Source organism: Hypanus sabinus, chromosome 9 (genome assembly GCF_030144855.1).
Source record: "Hypanus sabinus isolate sHypSab1 chromosome 9, sHypSab1.hap1, whole genome shotgun sequence".
NCBI lineage: Eukaryota > Metazoa > Chordata > Chondrichthyes > Myliobatiformes > Dasyatidae > Hypanus > Hypanus sabinus.
In genome coordinates this window covers 84987138-85005231 of record NC_082714.1, presented here as the reverse complement: position 1 = coordinate 85005231, position 18094 = coordinate 84987138, and the positions used below count along the sequence as shown (strand labels likewise).

General features: G+C 47.7%; 1 protein-coding gene across 2 annotated transcripts in view; it reads left to right on the top strand.

Moving 5' to 3' along the window:
• The window catches only part of LOC132399551 (zinc finger protein 687-like), a 62715-nt gene that overhangs the window by 24202 nt on the left and 20419 nt on the right, over positions 1-18094 (top strand). For both annotated transcript variants that reach the window (XM_059980031.1, XM_059980030.1), the window contains exons 3-5: positions 7561-9599; positions 12254-12432; positions 13461-13637. In XM_059980031.1, the coding sequence (XP_059836014.1) occupies positions 7581-9599; positions 12254-12432; positions 13461-13637 (2375 nt within the window). In that variant the 5' untranslated portion in view covers positions 7561-7580. The remainder of the gene's footprint in view (positions 1-7560; positions 9600-12253; positions 12433-13460; positions 13638-18094) is intronic.

Sequence of the window (18094 nt, the reverse complement as noted above, 5' to 3'; positions counted from 1 at the left end):
GAGCGTCCTTGATGTATGTTGCTTTCTTGTGCAGCGCTCCACATAATGAACTCGGTGCTGGGAAGGGTTTAACTGTGATGGACTGGGCTGTATCTACCACTCTGTCGTGTTTCCCATTGCTGGGCATTGCTTTTTCTATACCAGGCTGTGATGTAGCCAATCAGGATACTCTCCACCATGCAACTATAGACGTTTGTCAATAATTTTGGTGACATACTGAATCTATGCAAACATGAAAGAAAGTAGAGTTGTTGTTGTGGCTTTTTTGTGATGACACTTGGGTGCTGGTAACTGTTTCTGGTCCGCTGGCTATTAGATGTAACCATGCTGCCTTTTGATCTCCAAGCAGCAAGAAGTAACGTGCTCGCAGCAAGCTGCGTAAATTCAGTGTGTCACCAAAAGCTTTGACCAAGCTCTATAAATGCGCATTGGAGTCTGTCCTAACTGGTTGCCTCACGGCCTGCTTGTGCGAGAGCAGAAAAGCTATAGAAAGTGTTGAATACAGACCAGTCCATCACAGGCAAAACCCGTACCACACTGGCTATATCTGCATGGAATGCTGCTGCAAGATAGCAGCATCATCACCCCCCTCCCCTCCCATTCAAGCCATGCTCTCTTCTCATTGCTACCATCAGGCAGGAGGTACAAAAGCCTTCGGTCCCACACTACCAAGTTCAAAAACAGTTATTATCCTGAACCCAGCGAGGATAACTTCTCACCACAATTCTGAACTGATTCCATAACCTGCAGGCTCACTTTCAAGGGTTCTTTACAACTTGTGCTTCAGTACCTTTTTATTTGCAGTTTGTCTTCTTTTGCACATTGTTTGTCAGTCTGTTTTTTTGCAAGTTCTATTGTATTTCCTTCCCCCCCCCCCCCCAGTAAATGCGAACATGTTCAAAATAAATTTATTATTGAAGGACATGTATGCCACCGTGTACCATCCTGGGATTCACTTTCTTGTGGGCATTTACAGTAGAATCAATGAAAACCTGCACTCAGGTGAACAACAGCCAATGTGCAAAAGACAACAACTGTGCAAATCAAATATAAGTACAAAAGTAAAAATCTTCTGACCTTTGTGTTCTTTGATAATAAATTTATTTTGAAACTTGAACTTATTTCAGGGCTTGTGAACTGCTTCAGAAGGCAGGGGTACTGGAAATGTAACTCTCAACCACTGGCCCTCTTATTTCTTCTAACCCTTTCGCATTGCTGCTTTGTGTGTGCTAGCTGGTTGTCGAAGGAACTCCTGGAAATCAACATCACAGTTGTAAGATCAGCTGCTTTATACAATGGCAGAAGCAGCTGTGTTTTCAGTGTCAAGGTAGCCACAGATATATTAAGCATGACGCAATACAAGTCATGGCATGTTGCTGAGTAACCGGTCTGCAGTATAGGCCTTTAGATTTAGGCTACATCCACACTACGCAAGATAAATCCGTAACCGAAGCTTTTTCTTTTCGTTTTTACCTTTCTATCCACTCCTGTTTGATTCCCCTTCTCCAGCCCTGTATCTCTTTCACCAATCAACTCCCCAGCTCTTCACTTCATCCCTCCCCTGCCGCTCCTGGTTTCACCTTGTGTTTCACCCTGCCCTCCTCCCTCCCACCTTCTAGCTCTGATGAAGGGTCTCGACCTGAAATGTCGACTGCACTCTTGTTTTATTGTGCCTTTTGCGTCACGTGTACTTTTAACTCCCACAGTTTTATGTTTGAAATAGCTACCGTCAGTTCCCTCAGATTACAGCTGCCTGGCCTTCCGTCTACTGTCAGTCCTGTTCCTGCTGTGCTAACTTTTGTGCCTGTGATTCTGAGAAACTGGGAGAGGTAGTGTATGTGTCACAGAGGGTCACATTGTGTGTGTAAGAGAAAGAGCCTTGAGCCTCCTAGGGACAAATGTCACAGCTCATGTGTTCAAAATAAAGCCTGGGAGTGTAGGGAGTGAAAATTCCCACGTAGCTGTAAATAAGTTTGGTGTGAAGTGTGTGTCATTGGCAAGTGAAGGTATCCCCTCCAACAAAGCTTAAAGATGGAAATAATGAAGAGTACAGTCTGTGGGAGAGGGCCTGTAATTTTTTTAATATCACCTGACTAAATGCATTCTGCTTCCTGCTTTTTGCAGTGCTCCCTTTCTAAAGCTGTCAGGAGCAGGAAGCCCCACACACTCGAGGTGTGATGTGTACGTCAGTCATGAATCGGGAACTTGGGGGTGGGGGGGAATTCCAGAAGTTCTTTCATAATAGGTTTCAGATTCCGATCCAGATTTATTTATCAAGTCTATCATCTGCATTTACAGCCACTCGCTCCAGGTTGTGCTGGGGGCAATCTGCAAGTGTTGCCACACATACCAACACCAACGTAACCTGCCCATCGTGCTCGGCACAACAACACAGAGCAACAACTGTTCCTTCCTCTCACCCATCTACACAGTTCTCTAATGCCTGGATGGGCCATCTTCAGCCTCCACCTTCCAGTGGACTGTGTTTCCAGTGGACATGGCTTTCCTGGTGTAAGACTGAGCAGTTGTACAAGGCATTAGTGAGGCCAAATTTGGAATATTGTGTGCAGTTCTGGTCACCGAATTATAGGAAAGATATCAATAAATTAGAGAGAGTGCAGAGACGATTTACTAGGATGTTACCTGGGTTTCAGCACTTAAGTTACAGAGAAAGGTTGAACAAGTTAGGTCTCTATTCATTGGAGCGTAGAAGGTTGAGGGGGGATTTGATTGAGGTATTTAAAATTTTGAGAGGGATAGATAGAGTTGATGTGAATAGGCTGTTTCCATTGAGAGTAGGGGAGATTCAAACGAGAGGACATGATTTGAGAGTTAGGGGGCAGAAGTTTAAGGGAAACACGAGGGGGGTATTTCTTTACTCAGAGAGTGATAGCTGTGTGGAATGAGCTTTCTGTAGAAGTAGTAGAGGCCAGTTCAGTTGTGTCATTTAAGGTAAAATTGGATAGGTATATGCACAGGAAAGGAGTGGAGGGTTATGGGCTGAGTGCGGGTAGGTGGGACTAGGTGAGATTAAGAGTTCGGCACGGACTAGGAGGGCCGAGATGGCCTGTTTCCGTGCTGTGATTGTTATATAGTTGTTAGATTGCTGCATACAGCTGACAACATCAGAAGAGTCATGTTTAACTAATTTGTGTTCTTTGTGAAAATAAAGTGTGATTAGTGTTTTTGGTAGTCAGGAGTACTTGGGCTGAAGGGCCTTTCAGTGCTGTGTGGAGCAGCTGTGAAAGGAGAGACTAAAGTCCCAACCACTAACCACAGCCACTGCTTACTGGTGTCCACACTGCACACAATCAGTCTCTACAGTCACCTGAAGACCCACCAATAGACAATCCCTCAGGAGAATATCACACTCGACTATGACTGCTACTACTGAAGCATTGCGGGGGGCTTGATCCTCAGGCAATTTGTCAGTTTAACAGTATTTTCAAGAAAACAATCTCCTCTGGGCCTTTGATTTTCCATTCCTACTTTTCATTGATGTGGTTGCTTGTTTGATGAGAATATTTATTCAGGGTAGTGGAAATCTTTAAGCAAAGATCCTCCATTTCTCTCTCGCACTTATCATTCAAGCAAATCACTTTCAAGACTTGGGTGTTTCAACAGCGACACTAGAATTCAATCTGATTTCTCTTTACCTCAGTGGGGGCGAAATTATGCTCTGCTGGAAGCTGGGCGTTATCGCTGAGAATCCTTGAGAACATCCTGTTTTTAGGTACCCAATGTTAGTATGTTCAGTGTGTGGTGTTCAATCCAATGGCGCTTCTTCGTTCTCCTCAGCATGAACATCCGTCCAGGTGATGCTAGCATAGTGGCTAGCGTAACACCATTACAGTGCAGGGGTCTGGTTTCAATTCCACAGTTGTCAGTAAGGAGTTTGTATGTTCTCTCTGTGACTGTGTGAGTTTTCTTCGGGTGCTCTGGTTTCCCCCACATTACAAAGGTGTACAGGTTAGTAGGTTAACTAATAACATGGATGTAATTGTATGGGCCAGAAGGGCCTGTTACTGGGCTGTATTTCTTTAAATGACATTGGCTGCAGAATGCAAGATATTCTAGGGTTTCCAGAATCAGGAAAGAGCAAGCATGGCTTGAAAGACTGAATGGTTTCACTTTAAATTGATTGTATAATTAAGCCCATCACCCTTGCTACGGCTTAGACCACAGACAGCAGCTCGCCAGAGTCCTCTGTCCTGGGCCAGGCTTTCAAGCTATTCCCAGGTGTAGCCCATCTAGGTGAAGATCCTCACATACAAACAAGCTGGATGAACTCAGCAGGTCGGGCAGCATCCGTTGACTGCTCATTTCAATGGATGCTGTTCTACCTGCTGAGTTCATCCAGCTTGTTTGCACGTGTTGATTTGACCACAGCATCTGCAGTGTACTTTGTGTTTAGGTGAAGTTCCTTCCTCTTCCAGGGATGAGGTCTTTTGGCATTTCTGCAGCTCTGGGTGTTTACAGGATGAGGCTGCTAGTCCATGCCCAGGTCTCCTCCTTTTGGATCTGGGCTTCGGACTGTCCATGGTGAAGGGTTAAATTGACAGTCCCGTGATTTCCTTTATGCGTGTGTCTCATTGTGCAACACTTGTGGAGGCCCTCCATTGGTTGGAGTTGACCATAGATGTTGCATCCTAGCTCTATATCCAAGGCAATATGATATGGAGAGCAAGCTGTTGCCCATGCTCTATGCACCTGGTGAATCCACCGGAACAGCAGAGACCGATACAGTTTGGCACCAGCAGCATTACAGGAGCACCGGTCGTCATTGACCTTAACATAGGACTGCCTAAAGGGTTCTGGCTCCCGATTTTTCCTCAAGATTTATTACCCATGGGTGAAGGTGCAAGGCAGTGCAGGTTTGAAATCGGAGATTTCCTTCTAAATGAGCTGCCAACCACAGCTGACGAGCCCATCTGCCCAGAGTGACTGATTTTAAGACACCAGTACCCCCTTCTCCTGTCAGTAGAAATGGTTCTGCCAGGCTTAGTAACTAGGTCACACACGAAGGCCAGGAGCTGGCCTTAGTTGTCAGAAGCAATTTGAGATGCATGAAATTGGGACCATTTAATAGGTAGTGGGAGATTATCCCCACTATCACCTTCCTGTACCCCTTTCCTGTCCTCACCCAGGTGCGACAACCTTAAGTAGCCTTAGTAGAGTACTTTCACATTAAAAGCTGGAGTGGTTCAGCAGGGTGGCATCCGGACGGTGAGTATTCAGGACTGACCTTTCCATGTGGCTCCTACATTTTTCTCTCAACATCCGTCTCCAAATTCTAATCTCTCGTCTGCCCCCACTGGCTTGGATTGTCGCTGTGGCCAATTCTGGCATTTCTGATACTTGCATATTTCAATTCCATTCTATTAAGATTGGTTCATGGCAACTGTCACTGGGAGCTACTAATCAGTCCTAACTTGTGATATTTTTAGGAATTCTTCTTGGCAGGGGATCCAGTGGACCAGTGATATAAATCCAGCCATTAGGGGGCAGCACAGTGTATGGTTTTTACAGTACCACAACCCGGGTTCAATTCAGCTGCTGCGCATACCTTCTCCTTTGAACCGCTTGGGTTTCCTCTCCGTGCACTGGTTTCCTCCCACATCCCAGAGGTTAGCCAAAAGAAATAAAACTCGCAGACCCCAGAATCCCCCACCCCCTCCCATCAGAAAGAGAACAGCAATAATCCTCGAGCCCCTCCTCCGCAGAAAAAAACAGCAGTAACTTGGACCACATTGGTTTCGTGTTACAAACCTGCCGTGGCCAAGCAGAGAGAAGATTGGAATAAATTTGTCTCTGCCAGCAGGAAGGCAGTGATGTGCGATGGAAGTTGATCAATATGTTTGGTCATCAGCTATTATTGGGCATGTAATATAACTACACATACAAAATGTTGGACAGACTCAGAAGGTCAGGCAGCATCTACGCAGAGGAATAAACAGTTAATGTTCAGGCCAAGATCCTTCATCGGGACTGGAAAGGAAGAATAAGAAGATGGGTGAGGAAGAGGAGAACAAGCTGGCAAGGTGATGGGTGAGACCAGGAGGGTGGCTGGGGAGTTGGGGTAAAGTGAGTAGCTGGGAAGTGATAGGTGGAAGAGGTAAGTAGCTAAAGAAGGAGAAATCTGATAGGAGAGGACAGTAGACCATGGAAGAAAGGAGGGGCACCAGGGGGAGATGATAGGCAGATGAGGAGAAGAGAGGGGAACCAGAAGGGGAGGAGGAGTGTGAAAGAAATTACTGGAAGTTTGAGAAATCGATATTCATTTGGTGTTCATATAACAGTAATATAACTAATACGAGAGATTCTGCAGATGCTAGAAATGCAGAGCAACACACACAATAATAATTTAACTAGACTCGTATGAATGTACTGAAAGGACTGGGACATTGTCACATCCTGCCATCAATGTTTCAACAAAAACTTGGGCTTCATCTCCTAATCCAGGGTTTGGGCACAAAACCCTAGGTTGAATTTCCACTTGACTGCTGAGTGGGGTGTCTGAAGCACCACCTTCTGAGTGAAGGCCAGCTGCTTTGGGGGGGAGGTAACTGCCTCCTCAGAACGGTTTTGCAGAAGGAGGGTAGCCCCCCCACCATCATCCCAGATTAAGACTTGCCTCTCAATCGGTGTCACAAAGCCAGTGTTCTGGATGTTAACTAGTTGTTGTTGGATCTTGCTGTGTTAGCAAACACAAACAATTGGCTAAAATTAGAATGACTGCAGTATTTTTCATTCAAAACCTTCCCAGCTCTGTAACTTGTGTAATTGGCAATAACACCCTCCCAGACACAGTCTGGAAGATTAAGCCATATTGGATCCAAGGTAGGCAGGATAATTTGTTCTATAGCGTAGCATTGTTACAGCACCAGTGTCCTGGGTTCAATTCCCACCACTGTTTGTAAGGAGTTTGTACATTTTCCCTGTGACCGTGTGGGTTTCCTCCTGGGCTCTCCAGTTTCCTCCCACATTCCAAAGATGTACGGTTTAGGGATAAGTTGTGGGCATGTTCTGTTGTTACTGGAAGCATGGCAATATTTGTGGTCTGCCCCCAGTACATCCTTGCACTGTGCTGGTCACTGGCACAAACAATGTACCTCATTGTACACTCAGTGACCACTTTATAGGTACACCTGCTCATTAATACAAATATCTAATTACCCAGTCGTGTGGCAACAACTCGATGCATAAAGGCATGCAGACATGGTCAAGAGGTTCAGTTGTTGTTCAGACCAAACATCAGAATGGGGAAGAAAAGTGATCTAAGTGATATGACCATGAAATGATTGTTGGTGCCAGATGGGGTGCTTTGAGTATCTCAGAAACTGCTGATCTCCTGAGATTATCATGCACGGTAGTCTCTAGAATTTCCAGAGAATGGTATGAGAAACAAAAAATATCCACTGAGCCACAGTTGTGTAGGTAAAAATGGCTTGTTAATGAGAGAGATCAGAGGGGAACAGCCATTTTTTAGACACAGGAAGTACCTGAGTGTATGCTTCAACCTCTTCCTCTTTTAATCTTCCTTCTCTCCTTCTCTCCCAGGTTTAACTAGACTTCCTACGATGGGCGACATGACCACGCCTGACTTTGATGACCTTTTGGCAGCCTTTGACATCCCTGATCTGGATCCAAAGGACACCATGGATTCGGGCCAGGAGGATGTCTCACTGAAGCAGGCACCCGTGGCTGCCAGTAAGGCTGCACCCATTGAACTCGCAGCAGCCCCACCGGAGGAGCCAGCGGTTAGTGTGATTGTCAAGAATAGCCTCAGCCCAAAGTCGTGCGATGCTGTTCCCCTTCCAGTCCCCGCCGACAGCGAAGCCACCTGTCACTTTGATGCTGCTCCCATGCACAATGGCTTTGAGTTGGCCTCGGTTCCCAGCTCGCCAAAGCTGCCGTCGCCGGCCTCCGACTGTGACAGCTGGGTGGGCAGGCCAGGGAGAGCTGGGGCGGCCGACAGGGAGGAGGAAGCTGAAGGACCTCCAGTACTGAGTCCGGCTGCCACGAAGACTGAGGAGCATTCAGACGAAGAGAGGGACTTGCGCTTCTCCCCGTGTTCAACCCTCTTCCCCATACCGCCGGACCCCGAGGCCGCAAATCCCAGCGAGGACGTGGCTTCGGGATACCCCCAGGAGTTTGGAGCAGGTGTCAAGAAACAGAGGCAGGAAGGATCCTCGGAGGAGGAGGAGGAGGAGGAGGAGGAGAAGCCATCGGACATGGAGTCAGAGGAGGTCGGCAGTGAGCCGGAAGGGAGCCCACCAGAGGATCCCAGGGAGGCGAGAAATGGCCCTCCCTCACCTCCTGCCCCTGTCTCCCCTGACCTGCCGTGGCCGGCCACTATGGAGGGTGCCTCACCTAGGTCCCCAGATGAGACAGCTATGGATCTGGGAGACCGCAAGTCCCACTCGCCTCCCATCCCAAGCGGGCCCATCAAGGAGGAGCCCGAGAGCCCACACAGTGGCTTAAGCGAAGGGTCACCTTCAACCGGGACATCCCGCCCGCTGAAGGTGCGGATCAAGACCATCAAGACTTCCACAGGGGGGATCACCCGGACGGTGACCAGAGTCTCGTCCGACGCTGAGCGGCATTACAGCGGGGAGTGCGGAGAGGAAGAGGAGGAGGAGGGGGACGGGGCTGGGCAGCCCCCAGCCGAGGAAGAGGAAACCCCCCTTCCCTCCCAACATGAAGGGACGGAGGCCGTCAGCAGAGCCGCCCTGGCAGAAGGTCCAGTCCTTCCCACTTCCACCTTCCAGGATGCCAGCTCTGCCATGCTGATGGCGGCCAGCATCGCCCAGAGGGCCACTCAGCTCCCAGCCAAGGGGGTGGCCAAGAGCGTCCACCTGGCCAGCCTCAACCTGGTGCCCCAGTCCCTCCCGGCACCGGTGGTGCCTGCTGGGACGCCCTCCAAACCCCTGGCCCTGGGGTCCAGCTACCTCACCAGCACCACTCCCCAACTGTGCAAAGCAGGACCAGGTGCCAACGGCTCGGCTGTCCGCAGCCAGACCCCTTTAGTAGAGGCTTTCCACCGTCTCCTCAACGGGAAGAACCCACTGCCCACTTACAAGCCTGACCTGAGCCCGCCGGCCAACAGCTGCCTGGCCCTGCCGCCAAGTGGCTACCGATGCCTGGAGTGCGGTGACGCCTTTGCCCTGGAGAAGAGCCTGGCCCGGCACTACGGACGCCGCAGCCTGCGCATTGATGTCACCTGCAACCACTGCGCTCGCCGCATCGTCTTCTACAACCGCTGCAGCCTGCTGCTGCACGCCCGCGAGCACAAGGACCGGGGGCTGGTCATGCAGTGCTCCAACCTAGTGATGAAACCCATTGCCCTGGACCAGTTGGTGGGGCAGCCTGACCCGACCTCCCCCACCCACATGGCAGCCGTCTCCTCCCAACCTGCCACCGGCGCCGGCAGCAGGGGCGCTGGGACTGAGCAAGCCTCGCCAGTGGTGCCCCCCATCCCTGACCCGGCCCTCGTGGACTGCGACACCTCCTCCTGCGGCGAGTGTGGCCAGCTTTTCCCCGACCGGCTGGGCCTGGCTGCCCACTTCCAGCTGGAGACCCCCAGTTCGGCTGCGCAGGTAACTTGGCGGTGGTGGTGGGCGTTTTGGGGTGGTTGGGGGCACAAAAGACAACAGCCGTTGGTCTCTGGAAGATCTCTGCAGGTTGAGCAGTATGTCTAGGGCAGGTGGGGGATATCACCCTGATGCAACATTTTGTCCCGATGCGTCATACCACTGATGATATCATAGATGATACCCGACCCATTGAGTTCCTCCAGCAGATGTATATTGCTGTGGCTTATATTTATTTATTGTATTTTTATTTAGCGATACAAAATGGTAACAAGCCCTTCTGCCCCTATAAACCTGTGCCACCCAATTATACCCATGTGATCAATTGACCTACAAGCGAGCGTACAAGCTCCTCACAGGCAGCAGCAGGAATTGAACATAAGTAGCTGCCGCTGGAATAGCATTATACTAACCCCTACGTACCTCCCCACTCACTTTATCCTTTTCCTTCCCTAACTGCACACTCCCCCTCCTCTCCTCCATGCCCCTTCATAGAGAGACAATAAAGCACAGAAAAGGGTTCCCTGGGCTCACTGTGTCTCTGTTGACCACCAAGGACCCATCTGCCCTAATCTCTTCTCTCAGCACTGGCCCCTTGCCTTCCAATGCCTTGGTGATCCAAGTGCTGAAAAGATTTACCAGGATGTTGCCTGGACTTGTGGTGGTGTGGAGGCGCAGTCGTCAAGTTACAGGGAGAGAGGGTGCTTAGACTCAGACGTCATTCTCTAGATTCTGGGAGGTTGAGGGGTAATCAGGGGTGATTAATAAGTTCAAGAGAGATGAATTATTAACTTCAAACTTTCTGCATAATCACTCAGAGTTGGACTGCACATGCATGTAATGTTATGATTGCACTGCTCCTGGGAAACGCTGTCTCATTCTGCCCTGCAGAGCTGATGTATGGTTAGAATGACAATAAAGTTTTTGAATCTTGAGAGCTGTATAACTCAACTCCTTTTACCTTAGGCCACGAACTTATCAATCACCCCTGCTGTGGACACTTTCTGGAGGTCCAAGATCCGTATGCTCCACGACCGCTGGACTAAGTGTGTAAATGTAGGAGGGGACTATGTTAAAAAATCAAAGTGCTAAGTTTTCTAAAATTGACTCCTACCTCAGGCCACAAACTTATCAATCACCCCTCGTCCTTGCAAGGGAAAATAGCTCCAGTCTTGCATCTCAAAACAGACCATTTTATACATTTGCAAAGTCCAGAATAGGCAGTCCCCAGGTTACAAAAGTCCGACTTATGGACCACTCGGTATGGACCGTAAGCACTCGTACTTACGAACCAAGGAAGGAGAACGCCGTCTGCCATTTTAAGTCAGATTGCAATGCCGTCTGCCATTTTAAGTCGTTGCCATTGACACTGTGTTGAGTGTTTAACTTTGTATTTGGCTTAAATTTTTCTTAATGAGATTCACTCTGACCCAGCCCCCCCCCCCCCCCACCCCTGTTCCGGTCAGCTGGTGGCGCAGTGAGATCAGTGCGTTCGATCCAGTGACAGACCACTCCCGTGCCGGGTTGATGTCGATCCGGTGCCTCCCGTACCATCTGTGCCGGGTTGATGTCAAGCTCGCAACTCAACCTCGTAAAAAAAACTGCCACCTCCAGTTTAAATTCCCATGCGGAATATTGTGGAGGATCAAATACCCAAACCCAGCACAGCCCCCACTTGTCCCATTTAGCCTGTCTCAATGCGGTGGTCCTTAGGACCCAGCAGACCTCGGAAGCAGGCGGAGCTCGGGACCTGCAGCCTGCAGTGTTTCTGTTCCATTGATGGGAAGCGATCACGATTGAAAATAAAGTGGAAATAATAAAGCGTTTGGAACAATTTTAAAGGATGATGGATAAAGTGAGAATAGTGGAGCATGTGAAAGGCCCTGCCCTGATGAAAGCTACAATTATTACTAAGCAATGCAGTGGTTTAATTATTGGAATGTATACATTTTTTAAGTGTTTTATATGCATAGGAAGGTAAAAATGTATACTATATACAAAGACAAACGTTTGACGAACTGACTTTAAATAATACCGGATGTACTTGTTCCGACTTGCGTACAAATCCGACTTAAAGACGGACTCGGGAATGGAACTCGTACATAACCCAGGGACTGCCTGTACTACTTCAACTTAATGGCATTCCTCTTTTATCTGCATGTAGCATCTGTTCCTTTGATCAGTCCATTTATCTTTTGAGGCTTCTTCGCTCATGACAACTGTGTCCTGATTTTCTCTGCTGTGAAAACATTCCTTGTCATAAATACACCCCCGCCATAAAACACAGAAAGACTTCTTGTAAATCCTCCATCCAAGCCAGCAAAGCAGTCTGAGATTACACAGGTTCCATTTTGTCACACTACATTTTAGAATAAATTATAAATTCATAAAGACTCCATTGTTACCGATATATTTTCACATTTGCACAGACTAAATGAGCTGAAAGACCTGTTTATGTGCAGTAATGATCTATGATACCCCTATCCACAGAACACATTGTATCCCCCACAATAACTCAGCTTCACAGTTGGTTCACCTGTAACATTTCAAGGTGCTGCATCCTATCCAGTGCTTGCAGAGAGGTTTTGACCTCTGGTGGGGTGGTGTTTGGTTTGCTCAGTGTGACAGTTAATACCACTTGCCCTTCCTTCCCTGTCCAGGTCTGTCAGGTCTGCCAGATGTTACTCCCCAGCAAGTGCAGCTACCTTGCTCATTACCGGCTCCACAAAAACAAGTCGCCATACGTCTGCCCGGAGTGTGGCGGGGTCTGCCGAGCAGCACACATCCAAGCTCACGTGAAAGAAGTCTGCTTCCATTTCACCCGCAAGGTCGGATACAAGTAGGTGCCTGTGTCCTTCCCAAGGTCTCGTTCCTCACCTCTGTTACGTTACACCTAAAGGTTTGCAGGCTCCAATTATCTAATTAGAATTACAAAACTTTGTTCAGCAAGCATTAAAACACGTATCTAGGTGTGTATGGGCTGCTGTCGCTACATCGTACCTCCCACTCGATCCGTGGCACCAATACATTAGTATCAGCTCACACCACTGAAGCAATCATCATGAGTCACTGCACTTCAAGAGTCCCACCCCTTTTCTCAAGTAGCTTCCACGTTTTCAGTATCCCAAGGTTGCCGTAACCTTTTCCCCCATAATCAAAGCTTCTTCAGCTAGTTCACATACACCCAAAGCCACAGTGGTGAAGACACTTGACAAGCACAAATTTAACCCTTTACAGTCTCCTCCCACTTTTTTTTCCACATTCATCTCGCAATTCTAGCACGTACACTGTTCTGCTTTTGGACTGGGGTGTCCAGTCATGAGTTAAATTCACTGGGAGGTTATTTCATCTCCCATTGTGGGAGCTTGCTGTGCACCTCAAGGAGAATCTGCCCTGCATCATGTGTTATAGCACCTCAGAAATACTGCGGTAGTCCTAGTGTTCCTGTGGTGATACCACACCCATCCCCACCATCCAGGCCATGCTCGCTTCTCACCGCTGCCATTGGGCAGGAGGTACAGAAGCCTTAGGTCCCACACCACCAGCTTCAGGAACAATTATTACCCTTCAACTGAAGCAGTGTGGAGAGTGGCAAATGCATAGAACACTGCCCAGAGTGGTGGTAATTACGGTACATTAGGGACATTTGAGAGACTCTTAGATACGCATGTGGATGAAAGAGAACTGGAGGGTTATGGGCTGCGTAGGAGGGAAGGGTTAGACTGATCATGGAGTAGAGTTATATGGGTTGGCACAACATCGTGGGCCAAGGTACTATACTGTCCTGTACTGTTGTATGTTCAGTAACAGCCGGAAGTGAGTTAAAATAGTCATTTTTTTCTCCCCCTTTTATTCCCCCCTATAAAGGTGCCCCCAGTGTGGAGTGGTGTATGGAGGAATCAACACGATCAAGTCCCACATCCAAGACGTGCATTGCGAGGCTTTCCACAAGTGCCCGATATGCCCAATGGCTTTCAAATCTGCGCCGAGTGCCCACTCGCACATCTACACCCAGCACCCAGGTGTCAGCAGTCAGCAGGCCAAGTAAGTAATAACAGGGGCAGGGTTCTGTGCGAATGCCTGGGAACTCAGCACGAGCAACCAGTGTCATTGACCCTTTCAGCTTGTTTAGCTGTGCACTCCACCGGTGTCCCCTTCCTTGACCCTGAATCCATCACAGGAAAAGCCCTCCCCATCACTGAACTCACTTACAAGAAAGCGGCATCCACCATCAATGACCCCCACCATCCAGCTATGCTCTCTTCCTCGCTACTGCCGTTGAGAAGAAGGTACAAGAGCCATAGGTCCCACACCACCATCAGGCTCCAAAACCAGCATGGATAACTTCACTCACCTCAACACTGAGCTGATTCCACAACCTGCAGACTCAAGGACTCTGCAACTCATGTTCTCAGTATTAATTATGAGCTTATCTATTTATTATTATTGTTTGTTTATTTTGTATTTGCAGTTTGTCTTTTGCACATTTGTTGATTGTCAGTCTTTGTGTGTAATTTTTCATTGACTATTGTACTTCTTTGTTCTACTGTAAATGCCCGCAAGACAATGAATTCACAGTAGTAATAGTGACGTATACAGTACGTACCTTGATTATATATTTACTCGAATCCATGCCTGGTTATGGAGGGTGGCGTGTATGACCACTGTCCGTCGGTGAGGGGCACTCTCACACTGGACGGCAGCACACAGCTCAGATTGTGGGACACCTCAAGTATTGCGATTGGTTCATTATTGCCACACGTAGTGCGCTACAGTGAAAAGCTTGTCTTATGCTAACCTAATATTGGTACAGCATTATCTAACGTTCATAGTTTAATGCAAGAGAAGCTCATGATCTAATGCTCTTCATACAGATCAAATCATTACGTAGTGCATTGAGGTAGTACAAGGTGAGACAATAACAGTGCAGAATAAATTCTAACAGCTATACAGGTGCAGTGCAGGTAGACAATAGGGTGCAAGGTCATAACGAGGTTAGATTGTGAGATCAAGTCCTTTTAATGCTGTAATAATATCGAAGCTCTCCTGCAGCCTGGTGATACATATTTTTAGGTACAGTGAAAGATCTTCATCTATAATTTTTAAAGTGGAAAAGCCGTTGCACTGGAGCAGTTCGGCTCTCTGCACCTTGGAAGTCCAGTTCCAGTGGTCCAAGTGGATGTCACAACTGATGTCTTCCTTGTGGCAGTGGATGACCATGATGTCTTCTGTGCCTCGTCATGTCCTTCGCTCTCCACAGAGCATTGCAGGGCCACCTTCCTGACCCCTGGCTCTCACTGTCGATCTCATCTGCCCTGTCCGCTGAGGCTAACTTTGCATGGTAGGGCAAACATGTCCCTATCTCACTGGGGTATAAGGCCTGCCAGCTATTCTCACCTGGTTTAACCCACCTGTCAAAGTGGTGTACTGGGGTGTGACCGCTGTCACATGCATACAGTTACTTGGAGCCACAGGTGAGAGCTGAGTGTCCAGTGGGGACCAGACATGAGTGTGCTACCCCACATTAGACGCCACAAGCCCCTTCATCAGAAGCCCCTGGACATCCCATACACCCCATCACATTAATGCATTAAGGTAACAAGAAGGAGAAAAGCAATAACAATGCAGTGTTACAGAAAACATGCACTGCAGGCAGAAAATGAGTTGCAAGGCCAGCACAAGGCAGATTGTGAGGTCAGCGAGGAAGTTGTCCTTGAGCTTGGTAGTATGTGCCTTCTGTCCAATGGGAGAGGAGAGAATATTCGTGGCAGTGATATGTATAGACAGAGGCCATGGAGGGGAGTCTGGTTTCCATGATGACTTGACGTGTGTACACAACTCTGCAGATTCTTTCAGTTGCCATACCAGGCAGTAATTTGTCCGTACTTTCTGTGATGCCTCAATAAAAGTTGGTAAGGGTGGATAGGGACATATCAAATTTCTTTAGCCTTCTGACAAAGTAGAGGTGTTTGTGAGTTTGCTTGTTTTAATGTCTCCATGGCTGGATCAGGAAAGGGCTGTTGGTGATGTTCACACCTAGGAACTTGAAGCTCTCAACCCTCTGATCCTCAACACCATTGATGGACACCATGCCCTCTTCCTGAAGTCAATAATCAATTCTTTTGATTTGACATTCCTTACACCATGTTCCTAAGCTCTCTCTTTGCTTCCTACGAGGAGGAGAGGGGAGTGATATGGGAGTATGAGGACATAATAAGTTATCTGTGCAGCGTGAATCGTTTCCATCGTCTCGCCTCATTTCCTTATCCATCTACCTCTTTCACCATCCAGGCTCCTTTTGAATATAGCTCTGCTATTCATCTTGGTCACTCCATGTGAGAGCTCTCACTCCTTTTGAGGTGAAGTAGATCCTCAAATCTATGTTCAAGTGTATTTATAAATGTCACAAATGCATCTGTTTCTACCACTTCCTCTGGCAGCTGATTCCTTAAAATGCACTGCCTCTGTGTGGAAAACATTGTCCCATGAGTTCCTCTCGAGCCCTCACTTCATGCCCTCTGGTTTTTGACTAGCCTTACCCTGGGGAAAAGGCAGTGACTGATCAGAATCCAGTTTATTATTGCTGTCCTGTCTGACATGAAATTTATTTTGTTGCAGCAGTACAGTACAAGACATAGACCATAAATCATGCAAAATACTGTAAAAGGTAGTGTTTGAGTTAATAGCACATGCAAATTTATTTTTAAATATAATTTGGAGATACAGCATGGAGTTGGCCGTCCTGCCCTTCGAGCTGAGCCTATCGACCCTGATTTAACTCTAACCTAATCGCGGGACAATTTACAATGGCCAACCCTACCCACTGCGTCTTTGGTCTGTGGGAGGAAACTGGAACATCCAGGGAAAACCTCGCATTTCATGATAACGACATACAGGGACTCCATACAGAGGACACCAGAACTGAACTCTGACGCTCTAAGCTGTGGTAGTGTTGCATTAACTGTTACACTACCGTGGTACCCCATCTGATGGCAGAGGGGTGGAAGCTTTTCTGAAAGGCGGGGGTGTGTGAGTGTGTTTGTTCAGTCTTCTGTAACTCTTCTCTAATCCAAACTTATCTTAAACATTGAAATTGAGTTCACATGCACTGCTTGCTCTGGCAGCTCGTTCCACACTCTCACAACCCTCTGAGTGAAGAAATGTCCTCTAATGTTCGCTTTAAATTTTTAACCTTTCACCCTTAACCCATGACCTCTAGTTGTAGTCCCACCCAACCTCAGTTCAAAAAGCCTTCTTGCATTTACCCTATCTATACCCTTTATATCTTGTATATCTCTATCAAATCTGCTCTCAGTCTTCTACGTTCCAAGGGATGAAGTCCTAACCTGTTCAATCTTTCCATATAATTCAGGTCCTCCAGTCCAGGCAACATATTTATAAATGTTCTTTGTATTCTTTCAGCCTTATTTACATCTATCCTGTACATAGGTGACCAAAACTATTCACAGTACCCCGAATTAGGCCTCACCAACATCTTATACAATTTTAACACAACATCTCATCTCCTGAACTCAATATTTTGATTTATGAAGACCAGTGTGCTTCTTTGTGATGAAGGGTCTTGGCCTGCACCCTTTTCTGTAGATGCTGCCCGGCCTGCTGAGTTCCTCCAGCATTTTGTGTTCCCTGTATACCCAAGTACATTCCGACTTTACCACTCCTGATGTCAGGCTCATTGGCCTATAATTTCCTGGTTTATTTTTAATTAGCCTTTCTTGAACAGTGGAACAACACTAGCTATCCTCCAATCATCCAGTACCTCACCTGTTGCTAAGGATGATTTCAATATCTCTGCTAGGGCCCTGGCAATTTCTGCACGCCTCCCACAGGGTCCGAGGGAATACCTTATCAGGCCCTGAGGATTTATCCACCCTAATGTGCCTCGAGACTGCAACACCTCCTCCTCTATCATCTGTACAGAGTTTGTGACCTCACTGCCGCTTTGCCCCACATCTGTTGACTCCTGCCACATAAGTAAATGCAGATGCAAAAAATCCATTTAAAATCTCCCCATCTCTTTTGGCTCCACACGTGGATCACCACTCTGATCTTCCAGAGGGCCAATCTTGTCCCTTGCAATCCGCTTGCTTTTAACATAGTCGTAGAAGCCCATAAGATTCTCCTTCACGTTGCAACCTCATGCATCAATAACTCACTCTGAGACGTGAAGGCGAGATATCGGCTTTTATTGACTGGAAGAAGGAACAAGCAGTGAGTGACCATCATACTACATCCTGGAGACGGAGAGGCCAGGCTCAGGCCTTGATTGCCTTTATACCGGGGTCTGTGGGAGGAGCCACAGGAGCAGTCGGCAGGGGCGTGTCCAAACAGGTATATGTAGTTCACCACATTCACCCCCCCCCCCCCATTTTAAAAAGAGTCCCCATGTGGCAAAGTTTCTTACAGGTTAAGTCTTATCAGGTGGTCGAATCTGTCGCAGCGATCTACGTAGCACCGGCTGTGATTGCACAGATGCCGGT